Source organism: Chaetodon auriga, chromosome 18 (assembly GCF_051107435.1).
Source record: "Chaetodon auriga isolate fChaAug3 chromosome 18, fChaAug3.hap1, whole genome shotgun sequence".
NCBI classification, from domain to species: domain Eukaryota; kingdom Metazoa; phylum Chordata; class Actinopteri; order Chaetodontiformes; family Chaetodontidae; genus Chaetodon; species Chaetodon auriga.
Window position 1 is genome coordinate 19,203,966 of NC_135091.1, and position 23,358 is coordinate 19,227,323.

At 43.8% G+C, this 23,358-nt stretch overlaps 1 protein-coding gene across 8 annotated transcripts in view; it reads left to right on the forward strand.

Annotated features, from left to right (window-relative positions):
- enah (ENAH actin regulator) overlaps nt 1-23,358 on the forward strand; it is a 111,564-nt gene that overhangs the window by 83,956 nt on the left and 4,250 nt on the right. For 3 of the 8 annotated variants that reach the window (XM_076755891.1, XM_076755889.1, XM_076755892.1), the window contains 8 exons: nt 8,534-8,856; nt 14,781-15,587; nt 17,816-18,150; nt 18,695-18,837; nt 19,222-19,270; nt 19,944-19,995; nt 20,273-20,339; nt 21,377-21,424. In XM_076755891.1, the coding sequence (XP_076612006.1) occupies nt 8,534-8,856; nt 14,781-15,587; nt 17,816-18,150; nt 18,695-18,837; nt 19,222-19,270; nt 19,944-19,995; nt 20,273-20,339; nt 21,377-21,424 (1,824 nt within the window). The remainder of the gene's footprint in view (nt 1-8,533; nt 8,857-14,780; nt 15,588-17,815; nt 18,151-18,694; nt 18,838-19,221; nt 19,271-19,943; nt 19,996-20,272; nt 20,340-21,376; nt 21,425-23,358) is intronic. The other 5 variants (XM_076755896.1, XM_076755895.1, XM_076755893.1 and 2 more) reach the window with 4 other exon arrangements.

Here is a 23,358-nt window from a genome sequence, read left to right on the forward strand (position 1 = left end):
TTGGTCCACTTTCCATTTGGCATTGATCTTTTTTTGTGATGCTTCTCTTTCCCTCGTTGAGTTTTCTTATCATTTAGTCCTTAATGTCCAATGTAGTGTTGCTCTGGTGCATTGTGACTGTTTTAGGTCAAATGGTTGGTTGGATAAATCCTTCAGTTTATCTCCACTGCAGAATCTGCAGTTTTTCAGTCCTTTTCTATCATTCTGAAGCTAATGAATACACTCCTAACATTAAAGTGAAATAATTGACTGGTATTGGAGTGCCTTTGCAAACCTTTGATCTTCATACCCATTGACTTTTTTTCATGTTCCGTGGCTCTTAATTTTGACAATAAGCCTTTTGATGTTTACAATATTGCCTCAAATCCTCTCTGACTCTGCCTTAGAGTGTCTTGAACTCTGTCATAGTAAGTTGTTGCAAGGGAAGGAATACGTGTGCGTGTGGATGTGTGCCTGTGTGTGCGGGGATTCAGGCCGTGCCACCGCCCACACTCCCTTAGCAACGGTTTCCCCGGCAACTCTTGTCAGGAGGCGAGTGAGACGCCAGTTAAACCGTGCAGGAGGCTTTTCGCAGCTTTGAATCCTGTGACGTTTCCCTGCGAGGCAGAGAGGGATGTGCAGAGGAGAGGAACCTGTTTTAGGTTCACCCGTCAGAGGCAGGAAAGATGCAGACAGGTTGGAGGGGTGAGCTTAATGTGGGAGTCACTGCATTGGTCCCCTGGAAGTGACAAAATGCATGAAACAATGCTCACTGTCAGCGGTTCATATTTATGTTATCTGCTGTGGAAATTGACGTTGCACAAAAGAGTTGTAAAGAATATAAAGTGAAACTCTACTCAAATCTGTCTCCCTGTACACTTGAAAGGCGGCTGTACTCTACTTTGCTCAAACCGTGTCAGTCACACTGGATTTCACTGATGACGATTTGCAAAATGTATTCATTGTCTATATCAAACCTCCAGTTCCTCCCTGTCTCTCCATACCTACACTGTGTTTCAGTTATTCCTCTCCCATATATCACAGTCAAATATACTGTTTCTGTGTTGTGCTGTTGCTCTCCTTAAGGCTTGGAGCGAACTGAACATGTAGAAGGACCAAAAAAAGACATTTTGATTTCTTTTCTGTGGTGAAACTGATGACTGTTGCACATCCAGCTGACCACAGTCGCTGTTCAACAGATGTTTTACAGTGACCTGTCAAGCCAACAGGAGGTTATTGCAGAGTATGACTTCACAGGCTTTCATGTACGCTGACGCTGATCACCACTGGTACACCACCCCAGAGCTAGAGAGTGCCTCCATCAGTAGCTTCTCCCCCCTTTGAAAATAAGAAGAAAGAACAAGTCACATTTCTGCATTTGTATAATGATAACAACATTGGGTGGTTAAAAGTAGTTATAGCTTGCAACAAAAAGAGCCAAAGTTGAATTTTGTTATTATCAAGAACATGAACTGTATGTTCCTTCTCACCCATAGATCTGAGTATTTTTGGTGGAAAATGACTCAAAGGGTTCTTCTTTTGAGTATCACAAGTATCGCCTTCTTCCTTTTCTTCCGAGAAAAGCTTGTCCATCTGCTACTCTAAGTTGTTGTACTCTCTGAATAAACCTTGAAATTCAGAGCACTCTTCTTCCCAAATGTCAGAATCATCGACCTTTTACGCAGCAGACACTTTGACTTATCATGCAGCAAGAAAAGCACAAGAACCAATAACATTAACACAGCAATTAGTGATGTCATTAGTTCCACCTGTGTTTGACAAGAAAAAAAAAAACAAAAACACTTATATCAGGTTTGTTGCAGCCCATGTGTTTTTCAGCTGTCGTTGAGACTGTCTTGGCGTTGACATACTGCAGTATTGGAACGAACTGCAGCAAAAACCAAAAGTTCCTGAAGTGAAGTAGAAACGATTACATCTTAAATCTCAAATAACTGACACATTTTGGTGTTAAATGAAAGTGGGGCTGACTTTTCACCTTGTGTTCCGGCCTGTGTGTGCAGCGAGGACAGAGGCTTTTCTCATGTGACTGCCGTTCTTAATGAAAGCGTGTTGTACTTGTAAAGTTTTGGCAGCGAGTGCAGCTTCTCTCACCGCGCAGGAATGTGCGCGCTGAGAAGGTGAGCGTTACTATCGCATGACATCGGCTGCAAAGCCTCGCTGTGTAGTAAACTCAGGCGTCCCCCCTGAGGACCGACAGGCTCACTGTCCCCTGCGAGTCGTCTGCAAATACTCTTCCACGCACACAAACACAGAAGTGCCCGCAATTTGTCCACAGAAACACACACACACACACACACACACACACACACCTGAAATACATCTCTCCAGACAGGTTATTTAAAGTGTGTGCGCACATTGTTTTGGAATGTCATGATCTCCTACTTAGGGGAATGCTGTCTGTGTGTGTTACACGCGTAAATTACACTGTGAGGTGCCTGTGTGTGTGTGTGTGTGTGTGTTCGTCTTGTACTTTGGGAAAAAGGACCAGCCAGTGTTGAACATGGTTTTTTTTCTAGCAGGACTCTTGAAGCAACTGATTCACAAGTCTGTTGTCCTTTCAGGGTAAATTTGGCCGAGAGTTTAAAAAGCCTCTAAGATAAAAGACATTCATCAATGCCAGCACGGCCATTTAACTACAACAAAGGAAACAAGAGTACAACTAGACATCACTACAGCTGAGGTTGCCTTTTTACTCTAATTAGAACAGATTCAGCAAGTACACCCTCTCACCCACCAGGTGTGAGGAGGAAAAATGAGGCAACGCACAAGACAAATTACACTGACTGTTTTAATTCGGATTTCGCTCATACAGCAGAGAAACAGATGACACGGGAGCTTAGATGTAAAGAGACTGAAAGGTAAGAGGTGCAGGATGCTGAACTGGAACCTGTGGATTTGTTCTAGGCAGTTCTAAAGAGGAGCATCAGCTGTAGTGAACACCAGAGTACCACTTACCACTGGCTGATTTAGTCTTTTTGACAAAGACACAAAGTCCTCCACAGTGGTCCAGTGAGTCAACTTCTTTCTCTAGCTGCATGATGCCACCGCTGTAGTCGAGGTAATGCTCTTTTGTTCTTTCAGTGAGGCTGTGAACTCCTCCATCGTGGTTTTTTAAAGCTTTTCAGGTTGTTTCACCAGTGATGTAATAGTTGGTGAAAAAGCTTCTGTCTTGTCATCTTGTCAAAGAGGAGTCCTACAGTATTGTGTGTGTGTATGTGCATGTGTGATATAGAGAGAGGGGCTGTCCTCTGTTCTTAGTCATGCCATATTAAAACCACTCAGCGTGTTGGTAACATAGATGTGTAGGGCTGTGTTCTTCTTCCCCATTTAGACAACAGCTGAAAAACTAATCAGAATCATCAACTTCTCGTTGATCCAGCGGTCACTACGGTGTCGTGATTTAAACTCCACCAGCTTCTCTCACTGATAACAAACCACATCTGGATGTTGAACAGAAAAGATGGCGAGTTACCTGCCAACGCTGCTGCTAGACAAATTGTAGCAGCTCCATCCCGCCAGCATTTGGCTGCTGGCTGTCGGCAGTTTAGCTGTCTTTGCATAGAAAAGAGCAATATGAATAAAAATGCGGAACTCCTTCTGATCTGCCTGATTAGACTGATTTTACTACCATCACAATATTACATCATGAGCTGTATTTAATCATGAAGCTGTGCTGCTGCTTTTACAGTGCAGAGGATCCCACAGGGACTAATTTGCTATCAGAGGGAATATATTATTGTAGATGAGGGAAGCCCCCAGAGGAGACTGTAAAAGCCTCAGAGACATGGCCCTGCCATGCTTCCATCACCATAAATCCAGGTTGCCCTTGTGTTTCTGTAGTTACATCAGTGGACCACTGAGACACCGTGAGAACGGGGTCTGTGTCTGTGCGAGCAGCTATCCAGTCTTGTATATTGGGTCAGGTGTGTGACCCAATAAAATTTTTAGATATAATTTCTTTTTCTTTCACTCTTTCCAACCATCAGTCTTTCTTTTCTTTTCCGTATGTGTTTCCATCCTCCGTTGTTCTCTCTCTGTGTCGATGGAGAACAATGGAGACTTAGATGGGAAGAATTCCTTTGCTATGCTGCACTGGCTCTTGTATTGTACAAATGATATGGGAGTAAGGGAGATTGAGGTGTAGCAGACATTAAGAGACAATTTTCTAAAAATTCCTTTCATACCTCTTGCTTGTATCTTATTGGTCGGGATAATCCTGTGGAGCAGATAGGTGATCTGAGCCCCTGAGCTCTCTGCAGCCGTGTCACAGCTGAGCTCTGCAGATTGAGGGAATTAGCTGGAGTGCTGCTTGTATTCACTTTAATCAGTCATAATGGAACCAAACACTGCATTGGGTGATTCACTGCTTAGATCCTTTCCTCTGGGTGGGTGAAGGTGTGCAAAGGGGGGGGGGACAAAGTGAGTGTGTGTGGAGTCACCTTGCAAAATGCCCATATCAACAAGCCACAACTCAAATGTGAGAGGGTGAAAACACACAGACATGTTTGCTCACACATGCACACACACACAATGACCATTTTATTGGTGTGTCTGAATTCTAAGTGTGTCATTTTATGCACTACAGCATATGCTCAAACATTCCCACAATGGAGCAAAAAAAAAGCCGAGCCACATTTCAAGATGTGAAAGTTGTGACTTTCAGTCATCGTAATCACGAGTTTCAAACTTAGCATTCACATCAACATCCCAGTCATAATTATGACTGTGGAACGGAGCTTTCTCTCAGCTGTGATAAAGTCTGCTGTTCAATGTCCTTAAACACAAGTTCTGAACCAATTCATTTCTGTTTCAACAATCCATCCCATACGACATGAACACAACCTGTCAGTGATAACGCAAGTGTGAAATTCTAATAGTTTGGAAATATGTCCAGACGTTTATAGTGGTTGCACTTACAGATTTGTACATCACAGAAAAGTTGATTAATGGTCTGGATGGAGGTCTGCACTCTCTCTCTAGTTTCTATTGATTTACATGTATTGACTTAATCTGTTCTTTATTATTTTGACTTTTATATGTAGAAATAAAAACCATATTATCAAGTGTCTCAATATGGTGCTGAGCTCCTGTGAACCGAGCCAAGGAAGCAAAGGGGAGACAAAGTGAGTGTGACCCGTTCAGTGAGCCCTCTGGGCATGATGGGAATACGTGCATTCATTATGTTCCTCCACTCATTTATTCAAGTTTTGCCTTTAATCTGTAACCTGTTTGTAGGGTTAGGGTTCAGGACTCTGAAGGGAACCCTAGAGTTTGGTTTTACCAGTTACTACCATCTTGGCACTTTCTAGAGCCACAAAAACAAATTTGGACTCAGTGGAGGTGGACTGGGTAAAGCTGAGGACAGCAATGAGCAATTGGCCAGCACCACAACTGACTTTGACAAACTGCTTTCTATGAAAGCATTAGCCTGTCATTTAAGAAAACCTTCCTCACTTTTTGTCTTAATGTATTTTTGTTGGAAACAAGAATATTTTTTTTGTTGTTACAGTGATACAAAAATTTAAATTTAGCCAATCATTGATTGTCTAAAAGGATTTCCTGAAGGGAGATTAAAGGCCCGAATGAGAGATTATATTAAACCGTCTGTCAGTCTTATTAATGGAGACACATGTCAATGAAGAGCTGATGAGCACCACGAGTCAATTAGCACCAACATGCAACCCACTTAGGTTTTACACAGTCATTTGGATTTAATCTGTTCTCAAAGCTACTGCATGTACGAACAAAACGCAGTGGACATTGTTTCTGTGTTGGAGCCAGTGGCATGTAGACACTCAGACCCACATAGGTTGGGTGATTTGTGTGTGGTCTGTCCAGAGGGGCAGTGAAGCTGAACTTAAGGGGGGGCTGAAGACAATCAAGTGTCTCTCTGGTAACAGTAAAACAGCAAAACATAGCAGGGAAGTGTCCTTCTGGGCCCAAACAGTCCTGGTGAAAAGTGAAACTAAGTGAACAACATCAGATGCAAACTTTTGATACTCGATGTTCGAGACACAGTTTTAGTCAGTACATGAAAAGTATTGAAGTTCAGTCCCCAGCAACTGATCACAAAATAAAATGTGCTGCAGACAGCCACCAATAATCACATATAAGTATCTTTTTTTTCCTTTATCTGTATACGATTATACCCCTGCTTTATCTTACACTCAGCCTGGGAAAGTGGCCTTATATGTGCCAACTCTCTTGATGGCCTAATCTGCACAGACAAATGCCAGCTCTCTCAAATCTACAGTCTTAGAAATCATCATCATGCCAAATTTAGGATTTGAAGTGGGTAATAAATCTGTTAATGCTTTCCTGCCTTTAGTTAGTGAAGTGAAGTGGCCTGCTTTCCTTACTTGAGAAAAAGCTCAGTGACATTTTGTGCAAAGTGCACGTGTGTATTTGCCCCAGCCATGATGACTGAACATGTCTGCTCGTCTGCTGATTGACTCAAAGGAAGCAGGAAGGTTTGTCACAGCAGCTGGATGCATGAGAATGAATGTTCCCAAAACATACCTTGGAAACACAATGACGACAGTCGCATCACTATTCTGCGTGTGTGTGAGAGAGAGAGAGAAACCTGCTGGTCCAAACATGCCTTGAGACATGTGTGTCACTAGTAGACTGAGGTTTGTGTCACCAGTGCAGATGGAAGCAAAGGGAGTGTGTGTTTGCATTAAGCAACATTAACGCTGATGATTGACTTCAGCCGTGAGTCAGCTTTCAGCAGAACAGGATGAGTGAGGCCAGACAACCTGACGGGATTTGACTTGGTGTGTGTGTGTGTGTGTGTGTGTGTGTGTGAGAGAGAGAGAGAGAGAGAGTGTGTGTTGGCATTTAGCCCCCGTTCCCACCATCTCTCTCTGTGCTTGTGTAATTTATGAATGTAACGCTCGCTCGTTTACAGCCAATGCAATTTATGACCAAGTAAATCATAGAATGTGACAAGGCAATTGACGCTTTCCAGTTTAATGAAAGATTTCCTGGGAACCGTGTGTTTGTTTGTGTGTGTGTGTGTGTGTGTGTGTGTGTGTGTGAACCTGACAGATTACAACCTCCCACAGTTTGCATCTGCTCCCCCCCTCAGCTCTCTGTCATATCCCCCTCATTCATACAGCACACACACCCTCCCTGCGCTGTTTATTTGTTCACGGAAGTCCTTCACACTACCTGTCAGTTTTTGTGATGAAGGACGGATTGTGTAGCTTTCCATTCACACTGTACCTCTACAAGACATTTGTTAATGTGAGTATGGAGCAGTCTGTTTTCTGCACATTCTGTGTATATCCTGAGTGTCTTGAATGTGCTATTCTGATATTTATTTTATATTTTAATGTGTTTCCATAATGCACATTTTATTGCTCCTCTCTGTATGTAAGCTCTGCTCCTGTTGATGTTTTCTGCTATTTTCCACATCCTGCGAAGCGCTGTAGGCACATTCTTCCAGTCTTTGCTGCATTTATGGAATAGTGTGTTGCATATATAACCTCTTGTGGCGGTTGTTCTTATTTATGTCTTGTTCCCATGTGATACTGTTGTACAGGCCTCTCTAGCAGCAGCCCACAGGGATTGTTACAGTTTTTTTTTTTTTTTCCATCAAATCTCAGATATATTAAATGGGAAATGGCCCACACACTCACACACACTGCTCTCATGGATTCCCTCAACTGCTGCTGCAGACTCACCAGTCCCTCTACTGTTACCTTCTGCTGACATCTAGTGGCCAGACCTGGATCTGCAGGCACTATTTGCATTGAGTATCTACAGAAAAATCTGAATATATTGTACTTCAGGATCATTAACATCACATGAACTGATTTTGCATCAAATCAAAAAGAGAGCAAGAGAGAGAGTTTTTATTTCAAAAAATATTTTTTGCATCTTTCCCTCTCAGACACACTGTTGGCTGTTTGCAGCAGCGTGCAGCCAGCCAAGGGAGGCTTTTCGCCGCAGGCAGTCCTCAACTCAATGTGTGTGTTTTTAATGTGCCCAAATTTTAGCAAAGCTCGCCGTGGTTGCATAACAGCAAGGCTCTTGTGCCTAAGAGCAATTATTATATAATGACATGTCTTATATAATGACAACAGTAATTGCCTGTGGGTCGGAGGGTCAAGACAGGGCCCACACTAATTTACTTTTTACTTATTCTGCTTGTCTTCATCTCTTATCCATTTCCAAAAGTTTTTATTTAAATATTTTCAGAAAGATCGTGCGAAGCCGTGACTTTGGGCTCTGGCCTAGAGTAAGCTGGTCAAACACAAGTTTTATCGTGACATTTGGAAGAGTCAGCTGACATGTTGCAAATTTTGCATTTATTTGTTTTGTCCTCTCATCCTTTCCTCCTCTTCTCTCCTCTTTCCTGTCCTCTCCTCCTGTCCTCCTCTAATCCTGTCCTCTCATCTCCTCTCCTCCCATCTTCCTCTCCTCTCCTGTCCTCTTCTCCTCTCATCCTGTCCTCCTCTCCTCTTTCCTGTCCTCTCATCTCCTCTCCTCCTGTCCTCCTCTTCTCTTCTCTCCTCTCCTCCTCCAGGCAGCTTCAGGAGCTACAGAAGCAGAAGGAGATGGAGCGTGAGCGTCAAGACAGGGAGCGTCAGGAGCGGGAGCGCCTAGAGCGAGAGATGCTGGAGCGTGAGCGACAGGAGCGTGAACGTCAGGAACGGGAACGTCAGGAGAGGGAGGCGCAGGCGGAGAGGGAGCGACTGGAGCGGGAGCGCCAGGAGCAGCAGGAGCGCGCCGAGCGTGATCTGATGGAGAGGGAGAAGGCGGAGAGAGAGCGGATGGAGAGGGAGCAGCAGGAGCAGTTGGACAGAGAGCAGCAAGACTGGGAGAGAGGGAGACGCATCTCCAACGCCGGTGAGTGATGCACTTTGGTTTCCTGCTTATATACACACACACACACACACACACACCTCCACACACACAAAGGTTTGAGATTTTTAGGACCAATACTGAGGCTGTGCACAGTTTTCCTTATTTATAGTGTCTTAAAATTTGAAAATGTTCCTGTCACACTGGTTACACTCGTGCACTGCTTGTCAAAGGCAGACTGCACGCTGCATGGGTACAGCAGTTAACAGTGAATAAAGAGTATTTTAATGAGGAGCTTTTTTCCATCATGAATTTCTCTCCAAGGTAAATGAGTTGAATGTGGGAAGTTTCTCGGTGGAATCAGTGTGTCCCAATTCCACACTGTATCCTAACTGTATACAGTATACTGCACATCAGTTGTCTTAGTATACTGTTTAAGTAGTTAGAATTCAAAAAAATTAACAAGTGACTCTTAAACACTAACAGGAAATGATACATGTTGTAATGAATGTCAAACTGTGACTGTAGAATGACAGTGCCAATTAAATTTTATCAGACATCACATTGTTTTTCCAAGGATGTGATTGTTTGTATGTTTTCTGCTGTTTTACTGCTATCCTATATTGTTTTAAATTTTGCTGCTTTGACCAGCTCTTCCATTTCGTTTGTGCATTGCATTGCGGGACAATAGGAATGAGAATCTCATGCCTAGTCTAGTGCTTCCAATAACGAGAACCTTCTGTAACAGTCCAAAAAGGCCACCGGATGAAGGACTTGAAGTATGAGAGGTGAACTGCAGAGCAGCTTTCTGTCTCTTTTGCATTTCCCAGTCAGTGCTAGAAATGTTAGCTTCCTTTGTAAGTGCTAAGCTACAGTCTGGCCCACACGCTGCTCATCTGCCCATAGGCTGGACAGGCACAATGAACAGATTGCTAAGGCACTGGGGCATGGGGGAAATGAGTGTGTGAGTCTTTGCACATGACTTTAGGGATGAGTGCATTATATTTGGAAGAGCGCTGCCAGCATCTACACCTGTTACTTACACACATACAACTTCTAACACTTGGCACACACATCCAAAAATCTAATGAAGATGTAATGGTTTTTGGTGTGCAGAACACCTTGGCGTGGGTGGAAATTCTAATTTCTTGATATCATATCCTTTCTAAAAATCTCCGGTCTATTAACTTTGGTAATTACCCTTATCAGTGAGCTTAGAATATCTGAAGCTTGCAGCATAATAAGCTCATTTTGAAAGATTTTCATGTATACCCACAGCTCAGCTCAGTCTTTAGTTTAAAAGACGGCTGAAATGTTTTAACACTCTTAAATTCAGCAGCAGGGACCAGGACAAACCCCAAGTGGAACACACTCTGATTTTAAGATGGAGCTGTAATGGATCAGGGCTGTGTGACAGGAGGGGAAATCTGCTACATTTAAGGGCTGGGTCAGTAGGGAAAGCAGTGTTGTGTGACACGCTTCAGTGCCGTGCTCAACCTATTAGCATGCATGCATAAACACACACACACACACACATGCAGACAGACACAGATCAGTGGTGTTACTCAGTCGCTAAAAATATATCATCAAGGAGGATGCTGGTGAGACCCCCAGGATGTGTGGATGTGTGTGCGCGCACACGCTTGTACATGCCCCAGGAAGCCATTTCACATGTCATGCACAATAACTCACAGAAAACAAGCACACCGGATCACACAGGAGTGCAGGAGCACACACACACACATGCACGTTCTGTTTGAACACATGTCTGTTGGGTTTGATATGAGCTTGTGATTTAACTGTTAATGCTTTATAGTCATGTGTGTGCGTGCGTGAGTGTATTTTAAACTGGACAGTTGCAGTGATTGCTACAGTTATACAGTAACACTGAAGTCAACGAGGTGCCTGCTACTAACATGTCTGAAGTGTCCCTGTGACTGTGAAAGCTGTGCACTGTCTGTGTTTTCCTAATCAGACAATTGACAGACGAATTATTGTGAGAGCAGCTGAACTGCCAAGATCACTCTCGCCCATTTTTCTGAACCAAGTCTTTAGTTTGTGGCTTTCGCACAGTTGTTAACTTTTTCTTGATGAGGCTCATTCGTTGAAACCGGTTTTGTTAGCGTCTTTGATTACAAACCCTGCTGAGTGTGGCTAAGCAAACTGAGCGAACTGTTATTGAGGAAGAAGAAGAGGTGACCTGCTGGACATATTTTTCTCACTCTGACACCTAAACGGTGAACTTCAAAATGTGATGGTGACCCTCTTCTGGGTTGACTTTTCTTTTACCTTTTCCAACAGTTCATGAATCAGCTTTTCTCAGTGACTGTGTGTTTGTTTTTGAAATTTTAATTTTTATTTAAGGTGGTCTGGTGGATGTGCTTGACCACCAGGCTTTTCCTTTTTTTTACTGTTACTGCTTTTTATGTCGGAGTCCTGTTGGTTTGGACATGAAGAGCTTGGCTGCAGTATGTCTTTGACATCTTCTCCTGTGTGTGCATGTGTGCTTAATATTCTTATGTGCACGTGTCCAGCTCACCGTGTAATCAGTGTGTTTTGATGGTGTGTTGATTATTGTGGAATGGCAGAGCAAAGCTGGGGCCTCTCAGTCACATGACCTGCCCAGAGCTACAAAGGGGCAGAGAGAGAGAGAGGGGATGAACGAAGAGGGGGTGGTGGAATGATGCAGAAGGATGGAAAAGATCAGAGTTCAGTGAAAGAAGAGAATGATAGAGACCGAGAAGATGGTATTGTAGTGTGGTGGTGGAGAGCGGTGGGTTGATGGAAATGAAAGTGAAAAAGTTGGCAGAAGCCAGAGGAGGAAGTAAAGCGTAAAGGAAAAAGGGATGTGGGAGAGAAATTGTGTGTATAGTGGAGTGGAAGTCGGAATCAGCATTGGCTCCAGTTAGAGGAGGATAAATGGTAAATGCAGCGTGAGCTGTCAGAAAGTTCAACTGGGAGAAGCAAAAAGAAGTCACAGAGGGAGAGAGGTTGGAAAGGAGCCAGACATTCTTACAAATCCATCAGTTCCTCTGTCTCATGACCACTGGTTAAGTGTTCATGGGAATTCCAGTACTGTTCCTGCTTTGTGTGTGTGCGACCCACCACACTCAAGTCAAGGCAGCCGTGTTTGTGAGAGAGAGAGTTTGTGTGTTACGTCTGATTATGCATGTTTGTACGTGCAGATTTGAGCCATGTCTGTGAGTTGGTGTGTGATTTCGGTTTTCTTTGCAAGAAGGGGAAATGGGTGGAATGGACATACAGTATGTCTTTAATTTCCAACAGCTGACTAAATACACCACACCACATAAAGTACAGCACAGAAACATATCAGTGACTGCAAGAGAAACCAATCACTGAATGTTTCAATTCCTGGCACGAGAACTGCAGAAATGTGTAGATCAGCTCCCATCAGCTAGCAAAGGGAAGTGGAGCAGAAGGTGAGCAGAGGATTAACAACTTTACACCATCCCCATACACACACACACACACACACACACACACACACACACACACACAGAAAACATATGGCACCTCCATACTATGCCGTCCAGGCTACACTAAGTGCTAGAGTGACACATAAACACAATCAAGGTAATTGGTTAGAGAGGGCTCAACTCGACTGGGATAGACACATAATGAAACAGAGGAGGGACTTGGGATAAAATCACCACAGTTAAATGATATGAGACAGTAAGTCCTCCCACCCACTCCTTGTAAAACCCATTAAAAACAATATAGAAAGGCATTATTAAGTACCACTGTGATCCCTAAAGTAGAGAGGTGGGTGTATAGCAGAGGCACAATTACAAAATAAATGGCACATGATAAAAAGAGGTTAGATAGTAAGAATTAAAAAGAACAAGGCCACCAACAAAATCCAACCAAGCTTCAATTACTCATCTCTAAGGAGGTAACATGAGAATGTGACACTGGTAAACCTGCCTCGACACTACCCACTATACTGGAAATATACTGTAAAAGATGAGTCAAAACATTACACAAGATAACACAGGAGAGATGGGTTCACCTGCACCATCACCAAGAGCACCGGCCTCACTTTAACAAGATATCAGCATTTATGTAACAAGGCTGAGAGAAATTTGTAGAGTAATAATGCTAATGATGATATGCTAGCATGTTCACCGGGATTCTCAATCATAGCTCAGCATGGTAGCATGCTAACCTTTGCAAATGAGCACTAAACACAGAGTAGAGCTGAGGCTGATTGGAGTGTCATTAGTTTTGTAGATGTTTGGTCACAGGGTTGGTTTTGACCTGGTGATGGCATAAGATGATGGATCACAGAGTTATAAGAATTCATCCTGAGGGAGACATGAATATCTAAACCAAATTTTATGGTAATCCATCCAATAGTGGTGGAGACATATCACTCAAAACCACACAGGTGAGCCCCATGCTGGTGCTCGAGAAGAAGTGAAGGGCTCACCGAAGACACACATGATTCATCCTCAGGGGGCCTGGGTGTCTGTACAGACTTCATGGCAATCCATCTAGTAGGTGTGGACAACAAACAGACCAACATTACCATCCCTAGAGCTAGCAAGGCCAAAAACATTGCAAAATTGATTCTATTCAAATGAATTTGCATCAGGTAGCTTGTCCTGAAATAATGAAGTGAAGTGATGGGAGACTGAAAAACTTAGTGCCAAAATTAACTTTTTGTTATACTTAGTAGCTAAATCAAAAACATAACTTGGTTAGTGTCCAATGTTTTCCACTATACAGTTATTTGCATTCTACAAGGATGTAGAATTCACCAGAACAGTCCTGTAGTAAGGACCTGCAGTAAGCACCGCTGTGATCACTAGAAATCTACACAAGCACGGTATCAGACATTCATTTATCTTTATTTTCTCACCATTATACTAAACCAGAAGTGAATGTGTTTAAAGCAAATTCATGCTTTGGGTTTGTTTGGCAGTGTCCCTTAGGACTGTACTCATGCAGTCATTGCAAAGTGCGAACAGGTCTATACTAAAGTAAGCTGTCATTGTCAAAATTGCAATAATGGCCAAAAAAAATTTGGCCTAAAAAGGTTAAAGATAAGCTGCAAGTCTTCATATGAGTGTAAGTTGCCATGTGTCACGGTGCCAATTAAACTGACTGGATGAAAGACATGTTTATGAATTCATATTTTTTCCAGTTAATTTTCACCAATATTCTGCCACAAACCAGGTTGAAAATCAGCCAGGCTGATGACCAGAAACTTTAGAGGATGGTCAAACTTTGGAACATTTCAACTGGAGCGTGTAGAGATTAAAAAGCTTGCTCAAAGAGGCCAGGCACATATACACACACTCAGTTTGAAAGTTAAAACCTGCGTTTTATCATTTTGAATGGGATTTTTGTTTCAGAATGAAGTTACTCTTTCAACTGTTAAATCTGTTATTGGCATGCTTTGATTTTTTTTAACGTCATATGAAGTGGTCCATGTTGGTTCTTTGGGTAAATGTGGTTGAATTGTATATGACTTGCTGTCCCTCTGCAGATTGAACAGGCTTCTTGATGTGATGAGTTGCATCTATTCGGTTTCTGTTCTTTGGCTGTGTGCTACATGGTAAACTCTTGCTCCTCTGAATTTTCCTCCTCAGTCCGTTTGTTTTCCCCTCTTCTCTTGCAAACAAGGCTATGAAAGCTTTGTGTCTCTGGCTCCGTCCACAGTGCTAACACCTGTCCACTAACATAATAGCGTCACCTCAGCTCAAGAAAATACACAGAACTTTGAAAAAAACTTTGGTATAGCTCTGTGCCGGTTTTTCCTGCTTCACCTGCCCCCTTCTCTTTTTTCCTCCCTCCCTCCTTCCTTCTCTCTTTCCTGACCTGCTGTCTTTCCCTCTGTGTGCATGATGGCTGCTTCCTTCTGGCCTTCTTTCCTTCCTTCCGTCGCCTCCTCCCCTCTGTCCTGTCTTGTCCTCGGTTTGTCCTTTCACGTGGCGTGCCTCTAGCCTTTGAAAGCACCCTGTACACTCCCACGCCTCAGGAGTATAGCAGGACATCCTCCACACCTGTATCTCCATCCACGCCCACCTACCCAGCTCCTGGGACGCCGTCGCCCTCCTCCACCACTCCCCCAACCCCGCCTCTAAGGCATTCAGCCTCCCGATTCGCCACCTCACTCGGTTCTGCCTTCCATCCAGTCCTGCCTCATTACGCCACGGTACCAAGGCGACAGCAAGCCTTTCCCCAAGCCCCGCCTCCTGCTCCAGCCCCTGTCCCGGCTCCACCTCCTCCACCCAAGTCTGTGGTGTGGTCAGCGTGCAACTTCACTCCCCTGCCCCCCTCACCCCCTGTCATGATAAGTAGCCCCCCTGGGAAGGCTGCCGGTCCACGGCCGCTCATCCCCATCGCAGCACCTTCCCCTCTCACCCAGAAGCCCCCCTCGCCGGCCCCCAACGGCCCACCCATGTTCCCCGCACCTTCTCCTGTGACCATCCCTCACAGCCACACCCCTATCGGTATCGCCTGCCCCACCCCACCTCCCCCACCCACTCCACCACCTCTCCCCTCCCCCATAGCTCCCCCTCCGTCTTCCTCCTCCGTCTCGTCTCCCCCCTCCTCATCCCAGGCTCCTGGTGTGCCCTCTCCTTCCACAGCACCCCCTGCTGCTGCAGCCGCCGCCACCTCTGCCTCTGCTGAGCACCTCTCCCTCCCCGTGGGCCTGGGCCTGTCGGGGCCGGGGGAGTCAGACACAGCTACAGGCCCAGAGCCCCACCCGCCTCAGTGGGGCCCCACCTGTCAACCCCAGCCCCATGGTAAGGCCTCCAGTCCAGACTCTTGTCTCTCTCTCCCCTCTGCCTTTCACTGCTTTCTGACTCACACACTAACAGGGGGGCTGTTGAACACTGTTGGATCTGTTGCCTCGTTACTGAACGGGCCACAGCACAAAGTGAGTCCCATAATACAGTAATACTGATGGGCAGTTCCTGATGTTAAAACTGCTTTTCAGACCTGTTGAACTTATTTGTCAGTCTCATCATCTGCATGTATGATCATGTGCTTGCTGCTTAAAGGTGCTGGCCGGCTGACTGTCCGGCCTTTCAGCATGTCTGTGTATTTGATAGGTTTCTGTTGTTGCGTGGATGCAGATCACTGAGGTCTGCACACAACCGCTGCCTTTTTCATCTCTCAGTCGTTTTTCTTTCATCAATCTGTTTCTCAAGGTTCAGCATTTTTTTCCACTCCTGTGTTGATCTTATTATTGTTCTATTTGATTTTTCCCTCATTTGTCTCTTCACTGTGTGTCCTAAAATCAGTGTGCAGTCAGGCAAACTTACTGTGAGTCCCCTCCCTGTATCTAGTCACAACAGGATGCTCTCTCAGAGGATCATTGACTATCCTATGAGCGTTCAGATCCTCATTGCTGTCTGTTGTTGTACAATATTCAAATGGATTTCCCAAAAGAAATGTTTCAGTGGGCTTCCACCCATTAAAAAAAAGAAATGCACCTGAATTTTGCAGTCAAATTGGAAATTTAAAAGGAACGAGGACATCGTGGCTGTCATCAAGACACTTAAGATCGATTATTTGTGTGTTGTCTTTTGTTTCATTTATTACCTCACCAAATATAGAGCCATGAATAATTTCAGTGGAAATATCCACTGTGTTAGCTCTCTGTCTTGATTTAATGATTTCCTGAATATTTTATGTGCTAAAAAATGAATCTCAGTTGTTCCTGGTTCAGTCTTTCACAGTTTTTGAGATGCAACTTTAAATTAGACTTAAAATAAAAGACCAGCAACGTTTCCGTGCAAACACACGAGTGCTCCACTGACCTTTATCCCATGCCATTTCTCTTATTAGCCACAGGAGTTGTTCTAATGACCTTTGACCTCAGACATCATCAAACTGATTGGCTGGAAGGGGCCGGACTGCTGGTTCAATATTGAACACAACCCAGCATGTTCACATTCCATCATAGATTATTGATCATGGATTAAGGTCTGTGTTGACAGCTTCATCAGATGTGAAGCAAATGTTTTGTGTAAAAGGGACAAAACTAGTTCATATTCATAAGGCTACAAGTGTGATCATCTTTTGTCAACCTGTGAATTAAGACGTCTGTCATATTTAGGCAGACAGCGTTGACCTAAATACGACTGCTGCCTAAGTTCCTGTGTTAATTGTCTTTTGGTCATTATGTGTTACTTTAAGTGTGTGAGTGCGTGTGTGTGTGTCATTGCACCAAAAGGTGTGTTTTGTTGATATAATGCTCAGTGTTGATTTTTTGTCTTGCTCCATTTATTGGCATGTATCCATCCCAGATACGATTAGGTGCTTAATTAACTGATACTTATCGTTTATCATTTAATTATTGTGGGTTTCTTTAATAAAATAAACATGTCTAACGCCCTGCTTCTAACGATAAACCCTGTCACTACTACTCATGAATGCTGCATGTTCATAACTTAAGATTTACTGTGATATGATGTGGCATGCGGTCGTACCTTATGTGTATTCCATGTTCTATTCCATTTGAAATGTAATCGCCATTACTCGGTGTCACCTGTTGATGTGACCTGACAAAGACTTTTTCAGGCTGAGACGTTGTATAATACTGCTTTGCTTTTTAGGATTTAGCAGGTTTGTCAAATACTACAATAATACGAGAGGTGTGGCCAAAGAGCATTTGATAGGGAGAGGATAGACAGAGAAATGCCAGAAATGGACTCTGCTCCAAAAGTGAAACCAGTCTATGATGAAGTTAACTCTGCATGTGTGTGTGGAAAATTAGTGAGCTAGTTAGTCATGAATTAATCCTAATCCAGCCTACCAGCATTTCCCTCAACACAGATTTAGAGTGAGCTGTCAGACCCAGTATCAGGTTTAAGGCGGGAGATGAGATGATCTCAGAGTCAGTTTAGACTGTAAATCAACAGGTTTTTGCTCTCTGATGGTTTTCTAAAAAAAAATATATTTTGACCTTAATTTTCCATCCCTGTGTCTCCACCCATCCCCCACCCCTATTCCCTCCCCATGACAGACGTGGTGCAGACCCCGGGGTTGACCACTCCGACCCCTCCCCCACCTCCACCCCTGCCACCCGGCTCCACTGTGACCTCCGCGGCCGCCACCCCGGTCGCCACCCCCACCACCCCAGCCGGCCACCCTCCCCCGCCCCCACCTCCTCCTCTCCCTCCTACACTGACTCCAGGCGGGACCCCCCCTCCTCCACCAGGTCCACCTCCTCCTCCCGGAAACCCACCCCCTCCCCCAGCTCCCCCCCTTCCCGCTGGACTGTTCTCTCCTGCGGAGGACCGCCCTATCTCAGGTCTGGCCGCTGCCCTCGCCGGAGCCAAGTTGCGCAAAGTGCCAAGGGTGAGCACGTGATTGGTTGTTTGATCAGTAGAAGGAAGCTCTTCATATCTGTACCATAAAAGTTATCGTAGATACAAGCTTTATGATGCTGATTAGCTGCATACAGTTACACACTACACAATTTTCCCATCAATCTTTCTGTGCTTTTTACAGTGAAACACTGACAGACTTTCTGTAAATACACACACACAGCCGTCACACATTATCTTCATACGTCATCACACAGAATCACTGTCACTGAGACATTCACGCACACGCTCCATGTTCACGCATCATCACACACACACACAGTCACCATCTGTCACATCTCATCTCAGACTCAGGGGAGGTTTGCATGCAATGCTGACAGCCTCCCTACAAAACACTGCATGTCTGCTTGAGCGTATAACAGCACAAAATTCAACTAGAAATGAGCATTTTTCCATATTTATGACTTTCTTTTCTGAAAAAAAAAAACAATAATACATTTTAATTCTAGTATTATTCTCAAAATCTGATAACATTCATCCATGTTTGACAAGAGATGTTGTTCATATCCCTTCAGAGTGATGATGCTGGGGCAGCTCTGGCAGCAGCCATGTTAGGTGCTGGAGGGGCCACAGGGGCCAAATCTGAAGCAAGAGGCAATGGCCCTCTGCCTGGAGGAGGAGGGCTTATGGAGGAGATGAGTGCCCTATTGGCCAGGAGGTAAGGGTCACTTCACATGATATTGTTTGCATCAATGTATCTCAAGCCAGGCATACACAGTTAGCTGCTTCTGATGAGTTCCACATCTCGTTTCATATTCTTTCAGATCATGAAGTCCTAGGTCCTTACTTTTTTCTCTCAGTGTATTTGCTGAATTTCAAGAATAGCAGCTAAAAATAACAGAAAGTAAAAAATGGACCCAAAAAGTGGGTTTTCACTGAAATGACAGAACCACTATGTTAGGTAATGCCTAATATAACAAATGTGACACATGTAGATCTGAATGAAAGGCTTTACTCCAAACCTTGAGTTAGAAAGAAATGGTTTGGGCTGTGGTGGATTATTACTCCACATGAAACTGTGCCTGGGCTTCATATCTTACAGGAGAAGAATTGCAGAGAAGGGCTCATCACCTGAACCTGACCAGAGATCAGTAAGTATCATCTGTCTTCTCTTTTGTCTGTGATATCTACGTGCTGTTTGATTTAGGTCCAAAATACCATTATTTAGCACTGACTGCTGAATCACACAATAGCTCCTCTGTGTGATGACATGCACGGCTTGGTCAGTGTGTCCAGGCTGCACAGCGTGTACTGCATTCACTAAATTCCCGTCTGAAATGAGCCCTCAATCACTCAGTGCTTTATCTGTGGGACAGTCTGTTTGGATGTTGTGTAACCCATTCCAGTCTGTAATCCCTAGTCCCATATACCATAAAGTCCCCAATACTTACCTGAACTGCAGAAAAAAGCAGGCCTTTATTTAAATCAGAAGATCGAAGTGGCTTTGAATGTAACATGGTTGTTGGTGCCAGATGGGCTTGTTTGATTATTTCAGAAACTGCTGATATACTAGGATTTCTAGACACAGCCATCTCTAGAGTCTGTGGAGAATGGTGGGGGGCATTTGCCTTGATCTCTGATGTTTTAAGTTTAAATTAAAACGCAATCAAAAGATAGCTGTGTCTTGATGTTACTGGTTAAACGCAGACAAAAGGAGAAGTTCCTCCTGACTGTCTGTTGCTGATAGATATCCATTCTCCCTGATTATCACCCCCTGAGCATGACTCATCTTTGACCTTTGAACCTCGTCCGTCTGTCCAACAGGAGGAGGGCGAGATCAACACGACCCCTAAAATGTCAGCCTGTAGCACACCAGGTGAGTGTCAGTGGAAACCAACACTCGGAGTCTGAAGACTGGGAGGGAAACATCAGGAACAACAGGAGTTAATATGCATCTTCCTAACACAGGCGACGAGGACCCAAGTCAGCATTAATCTCGTTCCATTTCCCCTCAGTGTTCATGCATTGAAATCACAGCAAATCTGCTGTTTTATAGTTACTGGAAGTTGACTTTTTATGGTGATTACAGGAGAGTTCACATTACTGAATAGTTGAGTTTGGTTTACATACTTCTGCTGGTTTCTTTCCTCCAGACATGCCCAGGAAGCCATGGGAAAGAACAAACACCATGAACGGTAGCAAGTCTCCAGTTATCGGAAGGTACAGTATCTCCCCACCTCTCTGAACATGTCGTTTCTCTTACGCTTTGTCATTTGATGTGTATTGCTGCACTTAAAGTGCATTTTTATATCCTAAAATGGTTAAGAAATTTAAATGTGGTAGATTTGCCGCATTATTCATGTTTATTACCCATCTGAATGCTAGCAGTGATGCTACTAAACGTCAGTACGAGAGACCATAGGGGCAAATCAAAGCATTAGCATCAGCTAGCTTTAGCATGATGCACTGCTGGGGCCGTTCAGCACTGGCTAACATCACTAAAGCTTATGTTGCCTTCATGTGCACGTTGGATGTATGTCAGACACCCAACTCAACACGGAGGTGTCAGTGTGTGAATGAAGAAGAGCAGAGTAGTATCGAATTTAGCGAAGCAGTTACTAAGGTTACTGTGTTTTTGTTTTTGTTTTTTTTTTTTGTTTTTTTGTGATGATGTCAGCCTTTTTTAGTCGGCTGTTTGCGTCACAGCCACACATACATTCCACTTACTTTCCATGACACATGTGGCTGTCATTAAACCATGTTTTTGACTCTCAGAAACTACATTTTGGCTACAAGGGTGAACTTAAAAACTGGAGAAATATCCATTTTCACACATCATACATCTTAAAAGACATTGTCTGTAGAGCTAATTCTCTACTCCAGTAAATAGATTTGGCATCTGGAAGTTTCCAGGTGTATGACTAGAGGTATGACTAGAATATGCTTACAATTGTAAGTGAACAGATGTACAATAAATGCAGTCAGGGCCTCATATGTGTGTTGCCAAACAGTTTTAGGTGACGTCCACATAGTGACTTCAGATCACACTGTAGTGATTAGTTAAGACCACTGAAAGACACTTCCTGTAGGTTAAAACGATGGTTCAATAAAGGTTCAATAGCATTCTTTTATGTTAAACTCCAAGGAGTGGGCATCATGAGCATCACAGACCCGGGGCCTTGTCATTAGGCTGGGGACACACACCTATAGATACTACACTGTAATTTGTAAAGCCAGTGTCTCTGCTGCTCACACAGACGAGAGTCTCCGTGGAGAAATCACATGGGAGCAGATTCCTCCAACAGGTAGAGAGAAAAGACCGTGGAGAGTTTGAGAAATCCTTTTCTTTAAAACGATCTCCTTCTTTTTCAACGAGGTTTGCTGTGCTGGACGTGGTTTTTGCTGGAGAGGGGTTATTTTCAAATGCTTGGATGAAATGTCTGGAATGGATCCTGTGTTGTCTTTGTGTTCTTTTCTAAATTTATCAACCTACAGGGGCCAGCTCTTTTTGTCTATTGCCTGATATCTGCCATTTGGTACAATATGTCCTGTGGTGTTTTCTAAAGCAGTCATTGTGTGTATGACAGATCCCTAATGTAATCGAGCCATTGCTTTTGCATGCTGCTCTGCCCGCTGCCCTCCACACTCTTTTCTTTTTTCCTTTAAAACAAGGAAATCCATATTTGTGTGTCACACACCGTGCACCCATGCTATCATACACACAGACACAAAAATGAGTGTCCGCCCAGCGCAGCGCAGACTTGGCACAGTTTTATCGTTGTAGAGCCAGAGCAGATCCAGCAGGCGCTCACAGATAAGGCCCTGCTGTGTGTCTCAGTGTGTGTGTCTGCACACACGAGCACAAGAGAGGAGACCAGATGGGCGTTTTTGATTCCAGCATATTAAGAGTGGCTCTAATATGTGGACCACAGAGAGCTGAGCACACTCAGACTTGTTAGACCTCATGAACTCATAGCCCTGCACATGTTTATGCTAATGTACGACTGTGTTTCCTCCTAATGATGATTAAATTGTTTGTTCACCACAAAGTTACAGACAAACGTAATGAGCAGCATTCATGGCAGTGCACCAAACTGCTGTTAAATTGTTTAAGAAGCATGATAAATACTATATATTTTCCCTTATAGCTGACACTATGGTTGAGAGAAATTGAAATATACATCAGACTGAACCAATAGATTGAATATTTTTTTAATATAGTAAAAGTTATACACATTCCACAACCTCATTTCCGTGTTCCAGTGCACAGTATTTCCAGCCCATAGCCACTCAGTGACCTGCTGTCGATCTCATTTCCTTTTCTTTCACTTCTCCTTCCCGCCACGCTTCCTCTCTTGAAAGTGTTTGGCTGCTCTGTGTGCTCTCTCCGTCTAGCTGCATCCATAAACTCTTTCCTTAATTGCTGGTGTCCTCCTGGCTTGCTGCTTTTCTTCAGACATGTGAGAAGAAAACAAAACAAAAAAGGTCCCAGTAAGCTTAGCCGCTAAAAACTTGCACCTAACAAGTTTTAAAGATGTGAACTGAAAAAGAAAGATGTTTCCGGATAATGTCAAATGTTTCTTTTACTGTGAGACTCACTGCACTATAAGATCCTTTCATGACATGTGAGAGGATGTGCTGAAACATCAAATAACTGCAGACTCTAACCTCCCTCACAGAAGTTATGTCCCTCTTCAGTTTTATACAGTAGATTGCTGAGACCTCTGTGTGTGTGTATGTGTGTGTGTGTTTACACGCATGGCTCGGTGAGTGCTCTGTCGCAATGTGTTTGCATGCTACAGTTTCAGCTGCATTCCCTCAATGTGCACTTTTTATATCAAGTGATTGTACTGAACAAATATATCCTTTCAACAGGTCAGATTCCACAGCAACTAAAAAGTACAATGAGGACGCCGACCACCACCGCATCCAAGAAAGCTGTCTTGGATGCGATGGTGGTCGGTTCAGGGTTGATTTTCCCGTGAGGGGATTCCAGCAGAAAATGTCGAAACCATATGGCTTTATGTAAGACTGTTCACTGACTTGAACAGAAAGGCCAACAGGCTGTGAAAATGCTAAAAGCCACTCATCAGACGCTCATCTTTACTTAGTTGTTTTCCATCGGTCATGGTCCAGTGAACGTTTCAGTCTGATGTTGTATAAAGTGAGCACTTACTTTGTTAGTGCTTCATCTTATTAAATCCAAAATGCGTATTTATTTGATGCAAAAACTTAAAAT